The sequence below is a fragment of the Phaenicophaeus curvirostris genome, chromosome 33 (assembly GCF_032191515.1).
Source record: "Phaenicophaeus curvirostris isolate KB17595 chromosome 33, BPBGC_Pcur_1.0, whole genome shotgun sequence".
Taxonomy (NCBI): Eukaryota; Metazoa; Chordata; class Aves; order Cuculiformes; family Cuculidae; genus Phaenicophaeus; species Phaenicophaeus curvirostris.
The window spans coordinates 2,295,062-2,318,773 of NC_091424.1; the positions used below are offsets into that span (position 1 = coordinate 2,295,062).

Genomic DNA, 23,712 nt, shown 5'->3' on the forward strand with positions numbered 1-23,712 from the left:
CGGCGAACGAGGGTCCGAGCGCCCGCAGCGCCCCCAGCGCCGCCCGCAGCCCCGGCGCCCGGCCCCGCGCCGCCCGCAGCGCCGCCTCCAGCCGCGACCTGGGCAACAGGGGGTTAAACCGCGGTTAAAAAGCGAGAGGGGGCGGGGATTAGCCTTATAAGGGCATAAGGGGGCGTGGCTTACCATATAAGGCTTGGGAAGGGGTGTGGCCTTGCCATATAAGGTGATGGGCGTGGCTTCCCATTTAAGGGAGGGGGCGTGGTCTCCTTATATGGGGTTGGGGGCGTGGCTTTACCATATAAGGCTTAAAGTGAGGGGCGTGGCTATGCCATATAAGGACCGAGGGGCGTGGCTTGCGGTGAGGGGCTTGAGGCCTCCCTGGGAGGGACACTGGGAGGGACTGGGAGGGGGAAGGGGGGCACTGGGAGGGGGAATGGGGGTACTGGGGGGCACTGGGAGGGGGAAGGGGGTGTGTACTGGTCCCTACTGGTGTGTACTGGTGGTACCTGATGAGCCTGTGTGCCTCCACCTTGGGCCCGGGGTAGGTGTCGAGCAGCACCGAGAGCTCCTCCAGCCTTTGGGGCGAAAAGAGGAGATTTAGGGAAAAAACTCGGGGCGGGGGGGGGGGGTGGGGGGGTATTTTTGGGGTGAAAGGGGTCGGTTTTGGGGCCCGGGAGGGGTTGTTTTTGGGGTGAGAAGCGGGGGTTTTGGGGGTTACCGGAGGCGCAGCAGCAGGGCCACCCCCTTGGTGCTCAGGTAGGTCCCGCGGCGCCCGTCGAGCTCGGCCTGAGCCCCCGCGCAGCCCCCCAGGGCGGCCAGCAGCGCCCGCGCCCCGCACAGCGCCTGCCCCGCACCAGTACGGACCAGTACGGACCAGTGCGGACACCCACAGTGCCCTCCCAGTGCCCCCAGTCCCCCTCCCAGTCCCTCCCAGTCCCTCCCAGTGCCCTCATTCCCCTCCCAGTGCCCCCCTTCCCCCTCCCAGTGCCCCCTCCCCACTCCCAGTGCTCCCAGTCCCCCCCAGTCCCCCCAGTACCTGCACGCAGGCTCTCTGCTGGGCCCCCAGTAGCGCCTCCAGCCGGCTCCGTCTCTCCTTCTCCTTCTGCAGCCGCCGCTTCTCCTCACCCAGCGCCGCCACCAGCCGCCAACTGGGAGCACTGGGAGCACTGGGAGCGCTGGGAGCGCTGGGAGCGCTGGGAGGGGGGGGGAGGGTCCCCCCCTCGCTGCTCCCGGCCTGATAATCGACCAATTCTGAGACTTTCTCGGCCAAACGGCGCTCCAGGGCGGGGAGGAGGCGGCGGCCGAGGGAGGAGGGCGCCTGCGGGAGAGGGGGCACTGGGACGGACTGGGAGGCACTGGGAGGGGGAATGGGGGGCACTGGGAGGGACTGGGAGGGGAAATAGGGGGACTGGGAGGCACTGGGACAGACTGGGGGGGCACTGGGAGGGGGAATGGGGGCACTGGGAGGGACTGGGAGGGGAAATAGGGGTACTGGGAGGCACTGGGACAGACTGGGGGGCACTGGGAGGGGGAATGGGGGCACTGGGAGGGACTGGGAGGGGGAAAGGGGGCACTGGGAGAGGGAATGGGGGCACTGGGAGGCACTGGGACAGACTGGGAGGGACTGGGAGGGACTGGGAAGGGGAGCGGGAGCACTGGGAGGGGTAACTGGGAGCACTGGTGTGACCTGGGGGGGGCCCAGCAGCCCCGGGCTGTGTCTGCGCATCTCGGCCACGCTCAGCGCCTGCTCCAGCGCCCGCAGCTCCTTCGGGGGAAAAAACAGATGGTTTGGGAAAAACGAGGGAAAATCAGCACTTTGGGGACCGAAGGAGGCGGGTTCGGGGTGAAAACAGGGAGATTCGGGGCACGGGGAGTGGTTTTGGGGTAGAAAAAGGTGGTTTGGGGCAAGAAGAAGGGAAAACACGCATTTTGGGGTCTCAAGGGGTGGTTTTGGGGTGAAAACGCTCATTTTCGGGCTCGGGGGAGGACTCACGGGGGGCTCCAGGCGGCCCGGCTGGCGCAGGAGCTCGTGGATCGCCCTCCAAAGGCCCTCGCAGCGCAGCCAAGCCTCTCGCTGCAGCTCCAGGGCGGCTTCGGCCTGAGGAAAACAACCCCCCACCTCAAAATCAGCGTTTTTTTTCAGCCTCGTCCGTGCGTCCCGGCGTCCGTCCGTGCGTCCCGACCTGGCGCAGCTCCTGCTCGAGGCGTTTGCTTTGCCCCTCGGGGCCCAGGATCAGGCTCAGGTCCCGCAGCAGCGAAGCCAGCGAGGGGCGAGAGCTCAGGTCCTCGGGGGTCGCCCCGCTCAGCAGCGCCAGCGGGTGCTCGGGGTCTGACGGGGTTAATTAGCACCTTAATTAGCTTCTTAATTAACACCCACCCCCTCCGGCTTCGTTAATCCCTCGTAACTTACCCAGGGGAGGGTCGGCGGCCCATAGCCCCGTGGCCATGGTGGCCCCTGCTGGATAGAAACGTCACCCCCCTCATGAGGAATCCCCCAAAAACACATTTTTCACCCCAAAATCTATGTTGTCCCCCGTCTGGATCCCTCCAAACCCCGCTTAGACCCCTCAAACCTCACTTTTTCCCCTCAAAATCTGCGTCCCCCCCACCCTGCCCTCCCCAACCCCTCTTCCTCCCCTCACAGACCCCCAAAATCCCACTTTTTTACCTCAAAACCTGTGCTCCCCCACCCTGGACCCCTCAAGCCCCTCTTAGACCCCCTAAAACCCACTTTTTCACCCCAAAAATCTGCATCCCCTCCACCCTGACCCCTCAAGCCCCTCTTAGACTTCCCCAAACCCACTTTTTCCCCTCAAAATCCGCGTCCCCCCCCACCCTGCCCTCCCCAACCCCTCTTCCTCCCCTCACAGACCCCCAAAATCCCACTTTTTTACCTCAAAATCTGTCTCCCCCCCACCCTGGACCCTTCAAGCCCCTCTCAGACCCCTAAAACCCACTTTTTCACCTCAAAAATCAGCACCCCTCCACCCTGACCCCTCAAGCCCCTCTTAAACCCCTAAAACCCACTTTTTCACCTCAAAATCTGACTTCCCTCCACCCTGACCCCTCAAGCCCCTCTTAGACCCCCTAAAACCCACTTTTTCCACTCAAAATCCGCGTCCCCCCCACCCTGCCCTCCCCAACCCCTCTTCCTCCCCTCACAGACCCCCAAAATCCCACTTTTTTACCTCAAAACCTGTGCTCCCCCACCCTGGACCCCTCAAGCCCCTCTCAGACCCCTAAAACCCACTTTTTCACCTCAAAATGTGTGTCCCCTAAACCCTGGACCCCTCAAGCCCCTCTGAAACCCCTAAAACCCACTTTTTCACCTCAAAATCTGTGCTTCCCCACCCAAAACCCCTCTTAGGCTCCCCAAAACCCGTTTTTTTCCCCTCAAAACCCGCATCCCCCCCACCCTGCCCTCCCCTCCCCCTCTTCCTCCCCTCACAGAGCCCCAAAATCCCACTTTTTTACCTCAAAAACCGGCGCTCCCCCCGCTCTCCCCCTCACGATCGTTTCCCGCCGGCGCGCGCGGCCCCGCCCGGCCCCGCCCCCTTTTATAGCCAACCCTGTTCGGTGGGCGGGGCTTAAGAGCCACGTGACCAATCGTGGCCGAGAGGGGGCGTAGCCAAGCGGTATTTCCCGCCCAATAGAAGCGTAGAGGGGGCGTGGCTTCCGGGAGAGCCGCGTCCAATCAGAGATCGAGGGGGCGTGGCCAGGGACCGTCCCCATTCATAAAGGAGAAGGGGGCGTGGCCAAGCCGCTCGCAACCAATCAGAGCGCCCCCCCCCCCATTCATTCACTACCCAGAGCTCCTCCCGCCCCCTCCCCACGCGCCCCTGAACCTCGTTGCGCCCCAAAACCACGCAGGACGCCCCATAGGGACAAAGAGGGACCCACAGAACCCCATGGGGACCTACAGAACCCCATAGGGACCCATAGAACCCCAATAGGGACCCACAGTGACCCATAGAAACCAATGGGGACCCATAGAAACCCATAAAATTTAATAGGAACCTATAGGGAGACCCGTAGGGATCCACAGAACCCAATAGGGACCTATAGGGATCCAATAGGGACCCAATAGGCACCCATAGAGACACACAGAAGCCAATAGGGACCCACAGAAACCAACAGGGACCCATAGAACTCAATAGGGCCCCCATGGGGACCCCACAGAACGCAATAGGGACCCATAGAACCCAATGGGGACCCCATAGGGACCTAACAGGGACCCATAGAACCCAACAGGGACCCAATGAGGACCCATAGAACCCAATAGGGACCCCACAGAACCCAATGGGGACCCATAGAACCCAATGGGAACCCCTTAGGGACCCATAGAACCCAATAGGGACCCATAGAACCCAATAGGGACCCAATAGGGACCCACAGAATCCAATAGGGACCCATAGAACCCAATAGGGACCCCACAGAACCCAATGGGGACCCAATAGGAACCCCTAGAACCCAATAGGGACCCATAGAACCCAATGGGGACCCCATAGAACCCAATAGGGACCCATAGAACCCAATGGGGACCTCATAGAACCCAATAGGGACCCCATAGAACCCAATAGGGACCCATAGAACCCAATGGGGACCCATAGAACCCAATAGGGACCCCATAGAACCCAATAGGGACCCCACAGAACCCAATGGGGACCCATAGAACCCAATAGGGACCCCATAGAACCCAATGGGGACCCATAGAACCCAATGGGGACCCATAGAGACCCCAAAAGGGACCCATAGAACCCAATGGGGACCCATAGAACCCAATGGGGACCCATAGAACCCAATAGGGACCCATAGAACCCAATAGGGACCTCATAGAACCCAATAGGGACCTCATAGAACCCAATGGGGACCCACAGAATCCAATGGGGACCCATAGAGACCCCAAAAGGGACCCATAGAACCCAATGGGGACCCATAGAACCCAATGGGGACCCCATAGAACCCAATAGGGACCCATAGAGACCCCAATAGGGACCCCATAGAAGCTAATGGGGACCCCATAGAACCCAATAGGGACCCCATAGAACCCAATAGGGACCCATAGAACCCAATAGGGACCCACAGAACCCAATGGGGACCCATAGAGACCCCAATAGGGACCCAATAGAACCCAATGGGGACCCCACAGAACCCAATAGGGACCCATAGAGACCCCAATAGGGACCCATAGAACCCAATGGGGACCCATAGAACTCAATAGAACCCAATGGGGACCCATAGAACCCAATAGGGACCCATAGAACCCAATGGGGACCCCATAGAACCCAATAGGGACCCATAGAACCTAATGGGGACCCATAGAACCTAATGGGGCCCCCATAGAACCCAATGGGGACCCATAGAGACCCCAAAAGGGACCCATAGAACCCAATGGGGACCCATAGAACCCAATAGGGACCCCATAGAACCCAATAGGGACCCCATAGAACCCAATAGCGACCTCATAGAACCCAATGGGGACCCATAGAACCCAATAGGGACCCATAGAACCCAATGGGGACCCATAGAACCCAATAGGGACCCATAGAGACCCCAATAGGGACCCCATAGAAGCTAATGGGGACCCCATAGAACCCAATAGGGACCCCATAGAAGCTAATGGGGACCCCATAGAACCCAATAGGGACCCCATAGAAGCTAATGGGGACCCCATAGAACCCAATGGGGACCCCATAGGGCCCCCAATAGGGACCCATAGAACCCAATAAGGACCCCATAGAACCCAATGGGGACCCCATAGAACCCAATGGGAACCCATAGAGACCCCAAAAGGGACCCATAGAACCCAATAGGGACCCACAGAACCCAATAGGGACCCCATAGAACCCAATGGGGACCCACAGAACCCAATGGGGACCCATAGAACCCAATGGGGACCCATAGAGACCCCAATAGGGACCCATAGAACCCAATAGGGACCCCATAGAACCCAATGGGGACCCATAGAGACCCCAATAGGGACCCATAGAACCCAATAGGGACCTCATAGAACCCAATGGGGACCCCATAGAACCCAACAGGGACCCATAGAGACCCCAACAGGGACCCATAGAACCCAATGGGGACCCATAGAACTCAATAGAACCCAATGGGGACCCATAGAGACCCCAATAGGGACCCAATGGGGACCCATAGAACCCAATAGGGACCCCATAGAACCCAACAGGGACCCCATAGAACCTAATGGAGATCCCATAGAACCCAATGGGGACCCCATAGAGAGCCCAATAGGGACCCATAGAACCCAATAGGAACCCATAGAACCCAATGGGGACCCCTAGAACCCAACAGACACCCTATAGGGCCCTATAGAACCCGATGGCCCCCTAGCCCCGCGCGCGTTCCCCCTGGCCCCTACTGACGGCGTCCCCAGGCAGCACTCGTCAGGCCGATCCCGTTTCGTGGCCCCGGGGGGCCGTTTAGTGGCCGCCGGGCTCGTAGCGCTCCTGCAGCTCGGCCACGTTGTGCGTGGAGACGCGGCGCCAGCCCCCCGGCCCCACGTGGTACACGGTGACGCGGCCGCCGGAGTAGGCGTCGCGGCGAGCCGCCTGGTAGATGGCGCGGCGGGCTAGCTCGCACGCCTCCTCGGTAGCCAGCGACTCGCGGTAGCCGCGGTCCAGCACCCCGTAGGCGTAGGGAGCCCCCGAGCCCACCGCGAAGGCCCGGCCCGGCACCCGCGTGCCCTCGCTGTCCACGTAGTAGAGGCCTGGTGAGAGAAGAAGCGGCGACTAGAGGCACAGAGCGGCTACCAGATTCGCTGAGTGGCTACCGGATTCATGGGGTGGCTCTACCAGGGCCTCAAGGCCACAGGGTGGCGGCCACTGAGCGCTGGTGACTATTTTGATGGGGTGGCTACCAGCCTGACAAGGTGGCTACCAACCATGGCAAGTGGCCACTGAGCCCGGGGGACTCTGAGGAAGCCCTGGTGGCCACCTGACCCACTTTATGGCCACCAAGCCCCCCTTTGGGGCCACCAAACCCACTTTGTGGCCACCAAACCCCTTCCTAGGGCCACCAAACCCCTTCCTAGGGCAACCAAACCGCCCTTTAGGGCCACCAAAACCCTTCCTAGAGCAACCAAGACCCCTTCGTGGCCACCAACCTCCCTTTAGGGCCACCAAACCCCTTCCTAGGGCAACCAATCCCCCTTTAGGGCCACCAATCCCCCTTTAGGGCCACCAAACCCCCTTTAGGGCCACCAGACCCGCCTTTGGGGCCACCAGACCCCCCTTTGGGGCCACCAGACCCACCCTTCTGGCCACAAAACCCCCCTTTGTGGCCACCAAAGCCCCCTTTAGGGCCACCAACCCCCCTTTAGGGCCACCAAATCCCTTCCTAGGGCAACCAACCCCCCTTTAGGGCCACCAAACCCCTTCCTAGGGCCACCAAACCCCCCTTTGGGGCCACCAAACCCCCCTTTAGGGCCACCAAACCCCTCTTCGGGGCCACCAACCCCCCTTTAGGGCCACCAAACCCCTTCCCAGGGCAACCAAACCCCCCTTTAGGGCCACCCAACCCCTTCCTAGGGCAACCAACCCCCCTTTAGGGCCACCAAACCCCCCTTTAGGGCCACCAACCCCCCTTTAGGGCCACCAACCCCCCTTTGGGGCCACCAAACCCCCCTTTAGGGCCACCAAACTCCCTTTGTGGCCACCAAACTCCCTTTGTGGCCACCAAACACCACTTTAGGGCCACCAAACCCCACTTTAGGGCCACCAAACCCCCTTTAGGGCCACCAGACCCCCGTTTAGGGCCACCAAACCCCCCTTTAGGCCACCAAACCCCCCTTTAGGGCCACCAAACCCCCCTTTGTGGCCACCAAACACCCCTTTTGGGCCACCAAACTCCCCTTTAGGGCAACCAACCCCCCTTTAGGGCCACCAAACCCCCCTTTGGGGCCACCAAATGCCCCTTTGGGGCCACCAAACCCCTCTTCGGGGCCACCAACCCCCCTTTAGGGCCACCAAACCCCTTCCCAGGGCAACCAAACCCCCCTTTGGGGCCACCAAACTCCCCTTTGGGGCCACCAAAACCCACTTTGGGGCCACCAAGGCCCTTCCTAGGGCAACCAACCCTCCTTTAGGGCCACCAAACTCCCTTTAGGGCCACCAAGCCCCCCTTTGGGGCCACCAAAACCCTTCATAGGGCAACCAACCCCCCTTTAGGGCCACCAAACCCCTTCCTAGGGCAACCAACCCCCCTTTAGGGCCACCAAACCCCCCTTTAGGGCCACCAAACCCCTTCCTAGGGCAACCAACCCCCCTTTAGGGCCACCAAACCCCCCTTTAGGGCCACCAACCCCCCTTTAGGGCCACCAAACCCCCCTTTAGGGCCACCAAACCCCACTTTGGGGCCACCAAACCCCTCTTCAGGCCACCAAACACCCCTTTAGGGCCACCAAACCCCCCTTTAGGGCCACCAAACCCCCCTTTAGGGCAACCAAACCCACCCTTCTGGCCACAAAACCCCCCTTTAGGGCCACCAAACCCCCCCTTAGGGCCACCAAACCCCCCTTAGGGCCACCAAACCCCCCTTTGGGGCCACCAAAACCCCCTTTGTGGCCACCAAACACCTCCCTAGCGCCACCAAACCCCCCTTTAGGGCCACCAAACCCCCTTTGGGGCCACCAAACCCCCCTTTGGGGCCACCAAACCCCCTCATAGGGCAACTAACCCCCCTTTAGGGCCACCAAACCCCCCTTTAGGGCCACCAAACCCCCCTTTAGGGCCACCAAACCCCCCTTTGGGGCCACCGAGGCCCCCCCTGACCTGGCCCGCGCTTGTCCCAGCCGCAGATCATGGTGCCCATGCTGAGCCCCATCCCCTTGTACTGATAGACCATGTTGGCCAGCAGCTTGGAGGCGGCGGCCACCGAGATGGGCTCCTTGTTGCGCAGCTGGTAGACGCGGCACTGGCGAGCCAGGAGGCGCTGCCAGTAGCCGCAGTCGGCGGCGCCGCCGGCCATGGTGCCCAGCAGGGACCCGTTGATCTCGATCACCTTCTGCACCGACTGCGAGGCGATGAACGAGCCGGCCGTGGCCCGCGAGTCCACGGCCACCACCACGCCCTGGGAGAACTGCGGGGAGCGAAAGGGGGGGGGTTGGCTACCAAGTTTGGGGGGTTGGCTACCAAATTTGAGAGGTTGGCTACCAAATTTGAGAGGTTGGCTACCAAATTTGAGAGGTTGGCTACCAAATCAGGAGGTTTGGCTACTAAATTGGGGGGTTTGGCTAACAGGGGACATGCTGTGGGGCTCTTGAGATCGTTCTATGGGGCTGGGGGTCTCGCTATGGGGCTGGGGGTCCCGCTATGGGGCTGAGCCCCTTCTCTATGGGTCTGAGGGCCCCGCTATGGGGCTGAGTCACCTCTCTATGGGGCTGAGGGCCCCGCTATGGGGCTGAGTCACCTCTCTATGGGGCTGGGGGTCCCGCTATGGGGCTGAGCCCCTTCTCTATGGGTCTGAGGGCCCCGCTATGGGGCTGAGTCCCTTCTCTATGGGTCTGAGGGCCCCGCTATGGGGCTGAGTCACCTCTCTATGGGGCTGAGGGCCCCGCTATGGGGCTGAGTCCCCTCTCTATGGGCCTGAGGGCCCCGCGATGGGGCTGAGTCCCCTCTCTATGGGGCTGAGGGCCCCGCTATGGGGCTGAGTCACCCCCCCCCGCGGGCCCGGACGCACCTTGAAGGCCAGCGTGGTGGTGCCGTGCAGCAGGCGCAGCCCCGGGCCGGGCAGGGGCTCCCGGGGGCCCCACAGCGGAGCCGCCAGGGCCTCCGCGGGGCCGGGGGGGTCGCGGGGGGCCCCGAGGCCCGGGGGGGGCTCGGCGGAGCGGAGGACGCTGGCCAGCGCCATCTTGGCTTCCCGGGCGCCTCCAAGATGGCGGCGGCGGCGGCGCACGCGCGGTGACGTCACAGGCGGCGCGCCGCCGGGGGGGTCGCCCAGGGCAACCAGGGCGGGGTGGGCGGGGCCAAGGCGGCTGGGGGCGTGGTCAAGGAAAGGGGCGTGGTCAATAAGGCAATTGCCTTCTATGGGAGTGGGCGTGGCCAATGGAAAGGGGCGTGGTCAAAGGGAAGGGGCGTGGCTTGTGTGGCCAAATGGGGCTGGGTCTCCATTCTATGGGGCTGAGGGTCCATCTATGGGGCTGAGGGTCCATCTATGGGGCTGAGGGTCCATTCTATGGGGCTAGGGAGTCACTCTATGGGGCTAGGGAGTCACTCTATGGGGCTGGGTCACCATTCTATGGGGCTAGGGAGTCACTCTATGGGGCTAGGGAGTCACTCTATGGGGCTGGGTCACCATTCTGTGGGGCTAGGGGTCCATCCTATGGGGCTGAGGGTCCATCTATGGGGCTGGGTCTACATTCTATGGGGCTGGGTCTACATTCTATGGGGCTGAGGGTCCATCTATGAGGCTGAGGGTCCATCTATGGGGCTAGGGAGTCACTCTATGGGGCTGAGGGTCCATTCTATGGGGCTGAGGGTCCCGCTATCGGGCTGCGTCTCCATTCTATGGGGCTAGGGAGTCACTCTATGGGACTGAGGGTCCATTCTATGGGGCTGAGGGTCCATCTATGGGGCTAGGGGTCCATCCTATGGGGCTAGGGGTCCATCTATGGGGCTGGGTCGCCATTCTATGGGGCTAGGGAGTCACTCTATGGGGCTGAGGGTCCATCTATGGGGCTGGACCGCCATTCTACAGGGCTAGGGAGTCACTCTGTGGGGCTGAGGGTCCATCTATGGGGCTGAGGGTCCATCTATGGGGCTGAGTCTCCATTCTATGGGGCTGAGGGTCCATTCTATGGGGCTAGGGAGTCACTCTATGGGGCTAGGGGTCCATCCTATGGGGCTGAGGGTCCATCTATGGGGCTAGGGAGTCACTCTGTGGGGCTGGGTCTCCATTCTATGGGGCTAGGGAGTCACTCTATGGGTCTGAGGGTCCCTCTATGAGGCTGAGGGTCCATCTATGGGGCTGGGGAGTCACTCTATGGGGCTGAGGGTCCATCTATGGGGCTGGGTCTCCATTCTATGGGGCTGAGGGTCCATTCTATGGGGCTGAGGGTCCATTCTATGGGGCTGAGGGTCCATTCTATGGGGCTGGGTCTCCATTCTATGGGGCTGAGGGTCCATCTATGGGGCTGGGTCGCCATTCTATGGGGCTGGAGACCCCTCTAAGGGCCTGGAGTCCAGTCTGTGGGGCTGAGGGGCCCCGCTATGGGGCAGGGGAGTCCCCCTATGGGGCTGGGGGCGTCTCACCCGTGCTGGAGGCCGGAGGCGTCACCATCGCGGGGCCACGGCTGCGGGGGCGTTGCCGTCAGCGCCCTGGGGGCCCCCGGGGGGCGTGGGGAGCCCCCAAAACGGCGCAGGGAGCCCCTCCTCTTACCTCACCACTTGCCCGCTGAGCTGCCGGCGGGGCTGGGGGGGCACTGGGAGGGGGAAGAGGAGGGTTTGGGGTAAAACCGAGGCCAAACGGGGCCCCCAAAACGCCTTTTGGGGGTCGTCAAACCTGTTTGGGCCGGGGAGGTGACGCCCACGGGGCGAGGGGTGTTGTTCCTGCTGCCCCCGCGCCAGCCCGGGGAGAGCTGGGGGGAGAAAAGGGGGGTCAGTGTGGGGCCGCGGGGGAGGAAAAGGGGTGGGAAGGGGAGCCGGGGGTGACCTGAGCGCGGCGCAGCTCCGCGTTCTCCTGCCGCAGCGCCTCCAGCTCCCTGGGAGCAAAGGGGGGAAAATAAAAGGGGGGAGAAGAGCACCCCAAGATGGTGGTGGCAGGGCTGGACCTCACCAAGATGGCGGTCAGGTTGGGCACCGCCAAGATGGCCACCATTGGTGTGGACCTCACCAAGATGGTGGTCAGGTTGGACACTACCAAGATGGCAGCCAGGTTGAGCATCACCAACTTGATGCTATGGAGTTGGACCTCACCAAGATGGCGACCAGGTTGAGCATCACCCAGGTGGCAGCCATTGGAATGGACCTCACCAAGATGGTGGCCGGGTTGGACACAACCAAGACGGCAGCCATGGGGTTAGACTTCATCAAGATGGCTGCCATTGGGGTTGGACCTCACCAAGATGGCAGCCAGCTTGGACACCACCAATTTGATGCTATGGGGTTGGACCTCACCAAGATGGTGGCCAGGTTGAGCACCACCAAGATGGCCACCATTGCTGTGTGGACCTCACCAAGATGGCAGCCATGGGGTTAGACTTCATCAAGATGGCTGCCATTGGGGTTGGACCTCACCAAGATGGCAGCCAGCTTGGACACCACCAATTTGACGCTATGGGGCTGGACCTCACCAAGATGGAAGCCATGTGGGACATCACCAAGATGGCAGCCATGGGGCTGGACCTCACCAAGATGGCAGCCAAGCTGGGCACCACCAAGATGGCAGCCATTGGGGTCAGACCTCAGCAAGATGGCAGCCAGGTTGGACTCCATCAAGATGGCCACCATTGGTGTGGACCTCATCAAGATGGCAGCCAGGTTGGACACCACCACGATGGCCGCCATGGGCCTGGACCTCACCAAGATGGTGACCAGATTGAGCATCACGCACGTAGCAGCCATTGCAATGGACCTCCCCAAGATGGTGGCCGGGTTGGACACCACCAAAATGGCCACCATTGGTGTGTGGACCTCACCAACATGGCAGCCATGGGGTTGGACTTCATCAAGATGGCAGCCAGCTTGGACACCACCAAGATGGCCACCATGGGGCTGGACCTCACCAAGATGGCCCCCATTGGTGTGGACCTCCCCAAGATGGCGGCCAGGCTGGCCCTCCCCACGCTGGCGTCGCCGCCCTCACCTGCTCCGGGCGTCCAGGGCGCGTCGAGCGTCCTCCAGGGCATCGCGGGCGCGGCGGGCGCCGTCCCTGTGCCAGGCCAGGAGCAGCTGGGCCTGCGCCCGCTGGAAGCGCCACACCTGGAGGGGGGAAACAGCCTCCATCAGCCTCAGCCTCCTCCATCATCCTCATCATCCTCCTCCCCCCTCAACCTCCTCCTCCTCCTCACCTGGGCCAGGTGAGCCAAGTGCTTGAGGGCGACGGCAGCCGGGCTCCTGAAGAAAACCTTCTCCTGCGGCCGCATCTGCGAGGAGGAGGATGGAGAAGGAGAGGATGAAGGAGGAGGATGAAGGAGGAGGAGGACGAAGGCCCCAAACGGCAGCCACGCGCCTTGTGGGAGACGGGCAGGTAGCGGCAGGCGGCGCCGCAGACGGGGCACGGACCTGGAAAAGGGAAGAAAACACAAAATTTTAATTTAATTTCGGATTTTAAACAAAGAAAACCCCTCGTTTGTAATATTTTAGCGACTTCCAGGGAGGAAAATCGCAAATTTCTTGCATTCTAGCGATTTTTTAGCAAGGAGAACGCCTAATTTTTAATATTTCAGCGATTTCGGGTGCGAAGAACCCTTAATTCTTGATATTTTAAGGACTTTAAGCAAAAAAACCCACCTAATTCCTGATATTTTAAGGATTTTTAGGGAAAACAATCCCTAATTTCTGATACTGTCAAGATTTTAAGTGAGAAAAATCTGTAATGTCTGATATTCTAATGATTTTTAGTGAGGAGCATCCCTAATTTCTGATATTTTCGGGCTTTTAAGTGAATAGAATCTCTAATTCCTGATATTTTCAGGATTTTAAGCAAAGAGAATCCCCAATTTCTGATATTTTAGGGCTTTTAAGTGAATAGAATCCCCAATTCCTGATATTTTCAGGATTTTAAGCAAACAGAATCTCTAATTTCTAATATTTTAGGGCTTTTAAGTGAATAGAATCTCCAATTCCTGATATTTTAGGGGTTTGAGGTGAAAAGAATCCCTCATTTCTGATAGTTCGGAGACTTCTAGTGAGGAGAATCCCTAATTTCTATAACATCAGCGGCTCTAAGCGAGGAGAACCCTTAATTTCTGATATTTTAAGACATTTTCAGTGACAAACCACCTTATTTTCTGATATTTTACAGGTTTTAAGTGAGGAGAATCCCTAATTCTTGATATTTTGAGGGTGGTAAGCAAGGCGAATCACGAATTTCTCACAGCATGGAAATACTTAGTGAAGAGAATCCCTAAATCCTTCTATTTTGGGGATTTTAAGCGAGGCGAATCGCCGATTTCCGCCATCCTAGAGATAATTACTGAGGAAAATCTCAATTTTTTCCTATTTCGAGGCTTTTAAGCAAGAAGAATCCCCAGTTCCCGACGCTTCAGGGGTCTGCGGTGAAGAGAACCCCCGTCTCCCCCCACAACAGGGCTTTGAGGCGAGCAGAATCGCATTTTTCCGCTCTTTTAGCTCCTCCAGAGGAAACAAACCCCCCTTTTCAGCCATTTTTGGGGCTCTGAGGCGAGGGAGGACGCTACCTGCCGCCCCGCAAGCGGCGCAGAGGACGTGGCCGCAGCTGGTGACGGCGAAGGAGGCTCCGTCCTGGCGAAAACAGCGGTTGCAGTGGAACCAGTCCATGCCGGGGACCCTTTTCCTCCACCTTTTCCACCTCCTCCTCCTCCTCCTCCCTCTGGGGGCCGTGAGGGAGGGGGGAAAAGGGCGGGAAGCAAAAAGCGCGGGCAAAAAGGGCGGGAAGCAAAAAGCGCGGGCAAAAAGGGCGGGAAGGCTGAGGGGAGGAGGAGGGGGAGGGGGGCGTGGCCAGCGCTGAAGAGGACGGGAAGGGGCTGAGGGGGGCGTCTCGCCTCACGGAGGCGGCGAAGAAACCGCTTGAAAAGACCCCAAAACCGCCTCCTCGAAGCATCCCTGGAGCGGTTCGGGCTGGAAGGGACCTCGCAGCCCACTCGGTCCCACACGAAGCGGCGCCTCCGGCCAGATCCAGTTGCCACCCGAGCTGGTTTTGACGCCTCCGTGAGTCTCTCGCCTCCCCCCCCTCAAACGCCGCCCCAAAAGGGGGCGTCCGCCCCCAAACCCTCTCAGAAACGCCCCCAAAACCGGGGGTTTCTACCCAAATCGCCTCGCGGCCCTTTGCAGACTCGCCAAAACCATGGGTTGGACCTCAAATCGTCCCAGATTCCCCTTTAAACCCCTCCAAAAAAAGGCTTTATGCCTCAAATCTCTCCTATGAGCTCACCAAAATGCGACTTCTACCTCAAATCTCTCCTGTGAACTCACCAAAATGCGACTTCTACCTCAAATCTTCTCAGATTTCCCCTCAAGCTCCCTAAACCGTCATATTTTCTCTCCAAATCCCCTCACAGACTCCCCCAAAACGCGCTTTTTGCCCCAAATCCCCTCACAAACTCCCCCCAAACGCGCTTTGTTTTACTCAAATCCCCCTAAACTCCCCCCAAAACGTACTTGGAGCCCCCTCCTCCCCACTCCCAGTCCCTCCCAGTCCCCTCCTAGATGTCCCCAGTCCCCTCCCAGTCCTCCCTAGCGACCCCTAGTCCCCCCCAGTACCTCCCAGTTATCCCTCATTCCCTCCCAGGACCCCCCTGACACCCCCCAGTCCCCTCCCGGTTTCTCCCAGTACCCCCTAACGCCCCCCCTCCAGCGCTCCCAGTCCCCTCCCAGTCCCCTCCCAGTCCCCTCCCAGTCCCCTCCCAGTTCCACCCCACGAATCCCAGTCCAGAGTCCGGAGGGGCGGAATGTGGGGTGCCATGGGGCGGGCGGGGGGCAAACTGGGAGGGGGGACCCCTAAACTGGGAGGGGGGACCCCTGAACTGGGAGGGGGGCCCCCTAAACTGGGAGAGCGGACCTTTAAACCGGGAGGGGGGAACCCAAGCGGGGCGGAACCCGAGGTGGGGGCCGAGGGGGAAGGGAGAGGGGGGGGCGCCCCGGCCGGCCGGGGGGCGCTGGAGGGCAAGGTTGCCTTGGTAACGGCGGCCACCAGCGGGTGAGTGGGGGCTCCAGCCCATAATAACCCCCAGCGGGGACCCATAGAGCCCATAGGGACCCATAGCTGCCCCATAGCCCCTTATAGACCCCATAGACCCCCAGCCCCATAGCCCCTTATAGACCCCATAGGCCCCAGCCCCACAGCTGCCCCATAGCCTCTTATAGACCCCATAGTCCCTTATAGACCCCATAGGCCCCCAGCCCCATAGTCCCTTATAGACCCCATAGGCCCCCAGCCCCACAGCTGCCCCATAGCCCCTTATAGACCCCATAGGCCCCTAGCCCCATAGCTCCCCCACAGCCCCTTATAGACTCCATAGGCCCCAGCCCCATAGCTGCCCCATAGCCTCTTATAGACCCTTATAGACCCCATAGTCCCTTATAGACCCCATAGGCCCCCAGCCCCACAGCTGCCCCATAGCCCCTTATAGACCCCATAGGCCCCAGCCCCATAGCTGCCCCATAGCCCCTTATAGACCCCATAGGCCCCAGCCCCATAGCCACCCCATAGAGCCCCATAACTACCCCATAGAGCCCCATAGAGACCCACAGTGACCCATAGAGCCGTATAGCCACCCCATAGAGCCCCATAATGCCCCATAGAGACCCACAGTGTGACCCATAGAGCCCCATAACTACCCCACAGAGACCCATAGAGCCCTATAGCCACCCCATAGAGCCCTATAGCCACCCCATAGAGACCCATAGAGACCCATAGAGCCCTATAGCCACCCCATAGAGACCCATAGAGACCCACAGTGACCCATAGAGCCCCATAGCTGCCCCATACTGCTCTATGGAGACCCATAACTGCCCCATAGCCACCCCATAATGCCCCATAGAGACCCCATAGAGCCCCATAGAGCCCCATAGCTGCCCCACATCCCCCCCCAGCCCTATAGCTGCCCCATAGCCCCCCCCCCAGCCCCATAGCTGCCCCACATCCCCCCCCAGGATCGGGCTGGCGGTGGCGGCGTCCCTGGCGCGGGCCGGGGCCCGGGTGGTGCTGAGCTCCCGCCGCGCCCCCCACGTGGAGGCCGCCGTGGGGCAGCTGCGCGCCGGGGGGCTGGAGGTCCGCGGGGTCGTCTGCCACGTGGGGCAGCCCCAGAGCCGCCAGGCCCTCGTGCAGAAGGTGAGGGGGGGGCCCTGTGGGGTTGGGGGGCGCGGTTGTGGGGGGGGGCGGGGTGTCCCCTGCCCCACACGTGTGGGTCTCGCCCCACGGCAGGCGCTGGAGGCCTACGGCGGCGTCGACATCCTGGTGTCCAACGCGGCCGCCAACCCGGCCCTGGGGCCCGCGCTGGAGGCCCCGGAGGGCGTCTGGGACAAGGTGGGGCTGCCCCACGGCGCCCATAGGGGCCCACAGGGCCCTATAGCCACCCCGTAGAGACCTATAGAGCCCATAGAGCCCATAGAGCCCCCATAGAGACCCCATAGAGACCCCATAGAGACCCCATAGAGCCCCATAGAGACCCCATAGAGCCCCATAGAGCCCTATAGAGACACCATAGGGACACCATAGAGACCTATAGCCACCCCATAGTGACCCATAGTGACCCATAGAGCCCAATAGCCACCCCATAGAGCCCCATAATGCCCCATAGAGACCCATAGAGCCCTATAGCTGCCCCATAGAGACCCATAATGCCCCATAGAGACCAACAGTGACCCATAGAGACCCATAACTACCCCACAGCGACCCATAGAGACCCATAGCCACCCCATAGAGCCCCATAACTACCCCATAGAGACCCATAGAGCCCTATAGCCGCCCCATAGAGACCCACAGTGACCCATAGAGCCCTATAGCCGCCCCATAGAGACCCATAATGCCCCATAGAGACCAACAGTGACCCATAGAGACCCATAACTACCCCACAGCGACCCATAGAGACCCATAGCCACCCCATAGAGCCCTATAGCTGCCCCATAGAGACCCATAACTACCCCATAGAGACCCATAGCAACCCCATAGAGACCCATAGAGCCCTATAGAGCCCTATAGCTGCCCCACGGAGCCCTATAGAGCCCCGTAACTACCCCGTAGCTTCCCCATAGAGCCCCACAGCCACCCCATAGAGCCCCATAATGCCCCATAGCGACCCCATAGAGCCCCATAATGCCCCATAGCGACCCCATAGAGACCCATAATGCCCCATAGCTTCCACACAGAGCCCTATAGCCACACCATAGAGCCCCATAATGCCCCACAGAGCCCTATAGCCACCCCATAGAGACCCCCTAGAGCCCCATAGCTGCCCCATGGCCCCCCACAGCTGCCCCCCAACCCGCTGCCCCCCCAGATCTTCCAGGTGAACGTGACGGCGGCGGCCATGCTGATCGGGCTGGTGGTTCCCCACATGGAGAAGAGGGGGTGAGGCCTGTGGGGCCTGGGGATCGGGGGGCGGGGCTTCTGCTGGCCTCGCCCCCTCAGCCTCATTCCCGTGTCCGGCAGGGGCGGAGCCATCGTCCTGGTGTCCTCGGTGGCCGGATACCAGCCCGTCGCGGTGGGTTTGAGGGGGGACCCCAAGTTCCGAGGGGTCTGGGGAGGGGGGTGGGACGCCTTCTCCCGCTGTCGTGACGCCGTCGGCCATGTTTGCAGGCGCTGGGCCCCTACAGCGTGAGCAAGACGGCCCTGCTGGGCCTGGTCAAGGCCTTGGCCCCCGAGCTCCGAGCCCGCAACATCCGCCTCAACGGGGTCGCCCCGGGGCTCATCCGGACACGCTTCAGCGCAGCCGTGAGGGGGAGGAGCCTCGTTTGGGGGGGGGCGTGGCTTCCGAGGCCACGTGACGCAGCGGCCATGACACTTCTCCCTTCTCTTCCAGCTCTGGGAGGACGAGGAGGTACAGAAGCAGACGATGGCGGCCATGGGCATCGAGAGGTGACCCCCGCGTGGCCCTTGACCCCTCCCCCGTGGCCTTTGACCCCCCCACGTGACCCTTGACCCCTCCCACGTGACCTCTGACCCCTCCAGGGTGGGGTCCCCGGAGGAAGTGGCCGAGGCCGTGACCTTCCTGTGCTCCCCAAGCGCCTCCTACGTGGTCGGGGAGACCCTGGTGGTGGCCGGGGGGGCCCCTTCGCGCCTCTAGGGCGACGCTCTGGCCCTCCCAGGGCCTCTCGTCTGCCCCGGGGGTGACGCTCTGGTCCTCCAGGCGCTTCTCTTCTGCTCCAGAGGAGCAATAAATGGCTCCCACCCCCACTGGGGGGGCGAAACAACATGGCGGCCTCCACGGGGAGGCCATTTTGTTCCCTGGGCGCCGCCATTTTGGGGTTGGAGCCACCATTTTGGGGTTCGAGCAGCCATGTTGTTTATTTGGGGTCACCGTTTTGGGGTCGCGGCAGCCATTTTGGGGGTGCGTCCCCCCCCTTGGCAGCCATTTTAGAGCCGAGGCGGCCATATTAAGGTGCCAAGATGGCGTCTTGCGGGGCGAGCGGCCATCTTGGGCGGCCAACATGGCGGCTCCCATTGCAGGCGGCCATCTTAGGTGGGGCGAGCGGCCATCTTAGCAGGGTGGGCGGCCATTTTGGGGCTCCAACATGGCGGTCCCCACTGGGAGCGGCCATCTTGGGGCGGGGCCTATGGGGCCGAGGGCGGCTCCAGGCGTCCGGCCGCCCTCAGCAGCGCGAAGTAGCGGGGCTGGTGCCGAGCCAGGAAGACGCTGAGCTTGCTGGGGACACGGTGACGCGGCTCCGCGCCTGGAAAAGGGGGGGAAGGAGGGACACGGGGGTCAGAGGGGCGGGACCCATAGATCCCATAGGGATCCATAGAGCCCATAGAGACCCCATAGAGACCCCATAGGGACCCATAGGGACTCATAGGGGCCCATAGATCCCATAGAGGCCCATAAGGACCCATAGAGAAGCATAGATCCCGTAGGGACCCATAGGAACCCATAGATCCCATAGAGACCCATAGATCCCATAGGGACCCATAGGGACCCATAGAGAACCATAGATCCCATAGGGACCCATAGATCCCGTAGATCCCATGGATCCCATAGGGGCCTATAGAGACACATAGGGACCCATAGATCCTATAGGGGCCCATAGGGACCCACAGGGATCCATAGACTCCATAGGGATCCATAGATTCCATAGGGACTCATAGACCCCATAGGGGCCCATAGAGACCCATAGATCGATCCCATAGATCCCATAGAGACCCATAGCGATCCACAGATCCCATAGAGATCCATAGGGACCCATAGACCCCATAGGGGTCCATAGGGACCCATAGAGAACCATAGATCCCATAGAGACCCATAGATTCCATTGAACTCATAGAGACCTATAGGGGCCCACAGAACCCTATAGATCCCACAGGGACCCATAGAGACCCCATAGAGACCCCATAGACCCCATAGAGACCCCATAGATCCCATAGAGACCAATAGAGACCCATAGAGACTCCATAGAGACCCATAGACCCCATAGAGACCCCATAGACCCCATAGAGACCCCATAGAGACCCCATAGAGACCCCATAGATCCCATAGAGACCCCATAGATCCCATAGAGACTCCATAGAGACCCCATAGAGACCCCATAGATCCCATAGAGACCCCATAGAGACCCCATAGATCCCATAGAGACCCCATAGAGACCCATCGCAACTCATAGATCCCATAGGGACCCACAGATCCCACAAAGCCCTATAGGCCCCCATAGGTCCCCCGCTCACCCAGGGCGCGGACGATGCCCTCGACGCGCCTCTTGGCCTCCTGGACGTCTCCCCCCTCGTCCATCTCGGCCTCCACCTCGCCGACGCCGTAGCCGAAGTCGGCCTCGTCCAGCTCCACCAGGGCCCCCGGGAGGCGCAGGCGGCGCCGCCGCGTGACGAAGGAGGCCGTGGGCCGCAGCCCCAGCGCCCGCAGCGCCTCCCGCAGCCGCCCCCAGCCGCCCGCCGGCACCCCCAGCGCCCCGCACAGCTCCCGCAGCACCCCGGCCTCGCCCCACACCTCCCGGTACACCGTGGCGCCCCCGGGGGGGAGCTGGGGCCATTCGGGGGGCGCCGGGGGTGGTTTGGTGGGGCTATGGGGTGATTTGGGGGGGCTATGGGGTGGCTTGAGGGGCTTATGGGGTGATTCAAGGGGGCTATGGGGTGGTTTGGGGGGGCTACGGGGTGATTCGAAGGGGTTATGGGGTGATTCGAGGGGGTTATGGGGTGGTTTGGGGGGGCTATGGGGTGGTTTGGGGGGGCTACGGGGTGATTCGAGGGGGTTATGGGGTGATTCAGGGGGGCTGGGGGTCGGTTTGGGGGGGCTACGGGGTGATTTCATGGGGCCACGGGGGGCTTCAGGGGGGCTATGGGGTGGTTGGGGGGGGCTACGGGGTGGTTTGGGGGTGCTACGGGGTGATTCGAGGGGGTTATGGGGTGATTCAGGGGGGCTGGGGGTTGGTTCAGGGGGGCTAGGGGGTGATTTGAAGGGTTTATGGGGTGATTCAGGGGGGCTGGGGGTTGGTTTTGGGGTGCTATGGGGTGGTTTGGGGGGGCTAGGGGGTGATTCGAGGGGGTTATGGGGTGATTCAAGGGGTCTGGGGGGCAGATCGGGGGTCTCCGTGGGGCTAGAAGTCGATTCAGGGGGGCTGTGGGGTGATTCGGGGGGTCTAGGGGGTGATTCGGGGGTGCTATGGGGCAGGTTGGGGGTCTCCGTGGGGCTGTGGGGCAGTTTGGGGGCACGAGGGGGTAGTTGGAGTGGGTCAGAGAGGCCGTGGGGCGGCCGTGGGTCGCTATGGGGCAGCCGTGGGTCGCTCCAGCTCAGTTTTTCCTCGCTGTGGGGCGGCCGTGGGTCGCTCCAGCTCGGTTTTTCCTCGCTGTGGGGCGGCCGTGGGTCGCTCCAGCTCGGTTTTTCCTCGCTATGGGGCGGCCGTGGGTCGCTATGGGGCGGCCGTGGGTCGCTCCAGCTCGGTTTTTCCTCGCCGTGGGGCAGCCGTGGGTCGCTCCAGCTCGGTTTTTCCTCGCCGTGGGGCGGCCGTGGGTCGCTATGGGGCGGCCGTGGGTCGCTCCAGCTCGGTTTTTCCTCGCCGTGGGGCAGCCGTGGGTCGCTCCAGCTCGGTTTTTCCTCGCCGTGGGGCAGCCGTGGGTCGCTCCAGCTCGGTTTTTCCTCGCCGTGGGGCAGCCGTGGGTCGCTCCAGCTCGGTTTTTCCTCGCTATGGGGCGGCCGTGGGTCGCTCCAGCTCGGTTTTTCCTCGCTATGGGGTGGCCGTGGGTCGCTCCAGCTCGGTTTTTCCTCGCCGTGGGGCAGCCGTGGGTCGCTCCAGCTCGGTTTTTCCTCGCCGTGGGGCAGCCGTGGGTCGCCGTGGGGCAGCCGTGGGTCGCCGTGGGGCAGCTTGAGCTGCCAGCCCTGGCCCTGGCGGTGCCGCAGCCACAGGTCGCGGCGGCCCAGGGGGGCGCGGGCCCCGTCGAAGTAGCAGTCGCGGAAGGGGGGGATGTGGGGCAGCCCCACGGCCCCCAGAGCCCCCAGAGCCGCCTCCAGCCCCGGCTGCACCCGGAACTTCACCTCCACCTCCAGGGCGCCTGGGGGGAAGAGATAGGGCGTGACACACGGGCACCCAGAGGGAACCCTAGAGGCCATAGCGGGGGACGGGATACGGGGTGACACACGGGCACCCATAGAGCCCATGGGGAACCATAGAGACCCCATAGAGCCCTATAGAGACCCCATAGAGCCCATAGAGACCCCATAGAGACCCCATAGAGACCCATAATACCCTATAGAGACCCCATAGAGCCCATAGGGACCTATAGAGACCCCATAGGGACCCATAGAGACCCCGTAGAGCCCCATAATACCCTATAGAGACCCCATAGAGCCCCATAGAGACCCCATAGAGCCCATAGGGACCTATAGAGACCCCATAGGGACCCATAGAGACCCCATAGGGACCCATAGCACCCTATAGAAACCCCATAAAGACCCCATAGTGCCCTATACGGACCCCATAGAGACCCATAGAGACCCATAGTGCCCTATAGAGACCCCATAGAGTCCCACAGCACCCTATAGAGACCCCATAGTGACGCCCAGCACCCTATAGAAACCCCACAGAGACCCATAGAGACCCATAGTGCCCTATAGAGACCCCATAGAGACCCATAGTGCCCTATAGAGACCCCATAGAGATCCCTAGCACCCTATAGAGACCCCATAGAGATCCATAATGCCCTATAGAGACCCCATAGAGACCCACAGCACCCTATACAGACCCCATAGAGACCCCTAGCACCCTATACAAACCCCATAGAGACCCATAGTGCCCCATAGAGACCCCATAGATTCCCACAGCGCCCTATACAGACCCCATAGAGACCCCTAGCACCCTACAGAGACCCCATAGAGACTCATAGCACCCTATAGAGACCCATAGTGTCCTATAGAGACTCCTAGCAACCCATAGAGACCCCTAGCACCCTATAGAGACCCCATAGAGCCCTATAGAGCCCTATACAGACCCATAGAGACCTATAGAGACTCCATAGGGCCCCATAGAGACTAATAGGGACACCCCCCCCCCGCCATCCCATAATACCGGGGGTCTCTGTCTCCATGGCGACGCGCGGCGAAGGGCGGGTGGGGGACGCGCCGCGGGGCATTGTGGGAGGGAGGGACCCGCCCCTCCCCCCCTCCCCCCCCCCGCCGCGGGGGGTGATGGGATCGTGGGGGACCGGGAGGGACTGGGGGAGACTGGGAGGGACTGGGAGGGACTGGGAGCAGTGTCCCCAACGTAGGGGCCCTCCCAGTGCCCCCCCAGTTCCATCCCAGTCCCTCCCAGTATCCCCAGTTCCCCCAGTCCCCTCCCCCGATGACGTCACCGCATCCCATGACGATGACGTCACTCGGTGCTGACTCAGCAGGAAAAG

The 23,712-nt window shown here is 61.5% G+C and overlaps 5 protein-coding genes across 8 annotated transcripts; 1 reads left to right on the forward strand and 4 right to left on the reverse strand.

Moving 5' to 3' along the window:
* Nucleotides 1-114: 114 nt before the first annotated feature.
* Nucleotides 115-3,806, reverse strand: HAUS4 (HAUS augmin like complex subunit 4). Of its 3 annotated transcripts, none has more exons than XM_069879204.1 (8): nucleotides 3,569-3,806; nucleotides 2,411-2,458; nucleotides 2,184-2,329; nucleotides 1,994-2,098; nucleotides 1,688-1,765; nucleotides 1,037-1,318; nucleotides 719-843; nucleotides 115-575 (listed from the first exon to the last, which is right to left on the reverse strand). In XM_069879204.1, the coding sequence occupies exons 2-8, from the start codon at nucleotides 2,445-2,447 to the stop codon at nucleotides 245-247; spliced, it is 1,104 nt and encodes a 367-aa protein (XP_069735305.1). In that variant the 5' UTR covers nucleotides 2,448-2,458; nucleotides 3,569-3,806; the 3' UTR covers nucleotides 115-244. The 3 variants fall into 3 exon arrangements, with proteins under 3 accessions (XP_069735305.1, XP_069735304.1, XP_069735306.1); XM_069879203.1 differs by lacking the exon at nucleotides 3,569-3,806 and adding an exon at nucleotides 3,475-3,530; XM_069879205.1 differs by lacking the exon at nucleotides 3,569-3,806 and adding an exon at nucleotides 3,475-3,523 and having other exon boundaries at nucleotides 2,411-2,455.
* A 186-nt stretch (nucleotides 3,807-3,992) lies between these two features.
* Nucleotides 3,993-9,897, reverse strand: PSMB5 (proteasome 20S subunit beta 5). Of its 2 annotated transcripts, XR_011339286.1 has the most exons (4): nucleotides 9,697-9,897; nucleotides 8,790-9,096; nucleotides 6,160-6,727; nucleotides 3,993-5,305 (listed from the first exon to the last, which is right to left on the reverse strand). XR_011339286.1 is itself a non-coding variant. In XM_069879208.1 (3 exons), the coding sequence occupies exons 1-3, from the start codon at nucleotides 9,865-9,867 to the stop codon at nucleotides 6,441-6,443; spliced, it is 765 nt and encodes a 254-aa protein (XP_069735309.1). In that variant the 5' UTR covers nucleotides 9,868-9,897; the 3' UTR covers nucleotides 3,993-6,440. The 2 variants fall into 2 exon arrangements, 1 of the variants encoding a protein (XP_069735309.1); XM_069879208.1 differs by having other exon boundaries at nucleotides 3,993-6,727.
* Nucleotides 9,898-11,263: 1,366 nt separating this feature from the next.
* Nucleotides 11,264-14,493, reverse strand: RNF212B (ring finger protein 212B). Its single transcript, XM_069879122.1, has 8 exons — nucleotides 14,375-14,493; nucleotides 13,186-13,238; nucleotides 13,025-13,099; nucleotides 12,820-12,935; nucleotides 11,668-11,716; nucleotides 11,518-11,593; nucleotides 11,395-11,437; nucleotides 11,264-11,333 (listed from the first exon to the last, which is right to left on the reverse strand). The coding sequence occupies exons 1-8, from the start codon at nucleotides 14,472-14,474 to the stop codon at nucleotides 11,264-11,266; spliced, it is 582 nt and encodes a 193-aa protein (XP_069735223.1). The 5' UTR covers nucleotides 14,475-14,493.
* Nucleotides 14,494-15,616: 1,123 nt separating this feature from the next.
* LOC138732522 (dehydrogenase/reductase SDR family member 4-like) lies at nucleotides 15,617-19,069 on the forward strand. The gene is made up of 8 exons (XM_069879123.1): nucleotides 15,617-15,852; nucleotides 16,809-16,986; nucleotides 17,080-17,181; nucleotides 18,155-18,225; nucleotides 18,307-18,358; nucleotides 18,454-18,588; nucleotides 18,677-18,732; nucleotides 18,826-19,069. Exons 1-8 carry the CDS (start codon nucleotides 15,617-15,619, stop codon nucleotides 18,938-18,940), a joined length of 945 nt encoding a protein of 314 aa, XP_069735224.1. The 3' UTR covers nucleotides 18,941-19,069.
* Nucleotides 19,070-19,142: 73 nt separating this feature from the next.
* On the reverse strand, nucleotides 19,143-23,625 carry LOC138732579 (basic salivary proline-rich protein 2-like). Its single transcript, XM_069879217.1, has 3 exons — nucleotides 23,382-23,625; nucleotides 20,533-22,368; nucleotides 19,143-19,547 (listed from the first exon to the last, which is right to left on the reverse strand). The coding sequence occupies exons 1-3, from the start codon at nucleotides 23,443-23,445 to the stop codon at nucleotides 19,429-19,431; spliced, it is 2,019 nt and encodes a 672-aa protein (XP_069735318.1). The 5' UTR covers nucleotides 23,446-23,625; the 3' UTR covers nucleotides 19,143-19,428.
* Between the last annotated feature and the right edge of the window lie 87 nt (nucleotides 23,626-23,712).

What these genes read in the sequence shown, in the direction of transcription:
- HAUS4 (XM_069879204.1), bottom strand. Translation starts at nt 2,447, where the DNA reads ATGGCCACGGGGCTATGGGCCGCCGACCCTCCCCTGG. An exon ending in TCGAGCAGGAGCTGCGCCAG is followed by an intron (nt 2,099 to 2,183) that starts GTCGGGACGCAC and finishes TGTTTTCCTCAG; the next exon opens with GCCGAAGCCGCCCTGGAGCT. An exon ending in GGCTGCTGGGCCCCCCCCAG is followed by an intron (nt 1,319 to 1,687) that starts GTCACACCAGTG and finishes CCTCTCCCGCAG; the next exon opens with GCGCCCTCCTCCCTCGGCCG.
- PSMB5 (XM_069879208.1), bottom strand. Translation starts at nt 9,867, where the DNA reads ATGGCGCTGGCCAGCGTCCTCCGCTCCGCCGAGCCCCCCCCGGGCCTC. An exon ending in CCACCACGCTGGCCTTCAAG is followed by an intron (nt 9,097 to 9,696) that starts GTGCGTCCGGGC and finishes CGCTCCCCGCAG; the next exon opens with TTCTCCCAGGGCGTGGTGGT. An exon ending in CTGGGACAAGCGCGGGCCAG is followed by an intron (nt 6,728 to 8,789) that starts GTCAGGGGGGGC and finishes TTCTCTCACCAG; the next exon opens with GCCTCTACTACGTGGACAGC.
- RNF212B (XM_069879122.1), bottom strand. Translation starts at nt 14,474, where the DNA reads ATGGACTGGTTCCACTGCAACCGCTGTTTTCGCCAGGACGGAGCCTCC. An exon ending in CGCCGCTTGCGGGGCGGCAG is followed by an intron (nt 13,239 to 14,374) that starts GTAGCGTCCTCC and finishes TCCCTTTTCCAG; the next exon opens with GTCCGTGCCCCGTCTGCGGC. An exon ending in ACTTGGCTCACCTGGCCCAG is followed by an intron (nt 12,936 to 13,024) that starts GTGAGGAGGAGG and finishes TCCCCCCTCCAG; the next exon opens with GTGTGGCGCTTCCAGCGGGC.
- LOC138732522 (XM_069879123.1), top strand. Translation starts at nt 15,617, where the DNA reads ATGGGGCGGGCGGGGGGCAAACTGGGAGGGGGGACCCCTAAACTGGGA. An exon ending in GTAACGGCGGCCACCAGCGG is followed by an intron (nt 15,853 to 16,808) that starts GTGAGTGGGGGC and finishes ATCCCCCCCCAG; the next exon opens with GATCGGGCTGGCGGTGGCGG. An exon ending in CGGAGGGCGTCTGGGACAAG is followed by an intron (nt 17,182 to 18,154) that starts GTGGGGCTGCCC and finishes CTGCCCCCCCAG; the next exon opens with ATCTTCCAGGTGAACGTGAC.
- LOC138732579 (XM_069879217.1), bottom strand. Translation starts at nt 23,445, where the DNA reads ATGCCCCGCGGCGCGTCCCCCACCCGCCCTTCGCCGCGCGTCGCCATG. An exon ending in CATGGAGACAGAGACCCCCG is followed by an intron (nt 22,369 to 23,381) that starts GTATTATGGGAT and finishes TCTTCCCCCCAG; the next exon opens with GCGCCCTGGAGGTGGAGGTG. An exon ending in GGGCATCGTCCGCGCCCTGG is followed by an intron (nt 19,548 to 20,532) that starts GTGAGCGGGGGA and finishes CCCCTTTTCCAG; the next exon opens with GCGCGGAGCCGCGTCACCGT.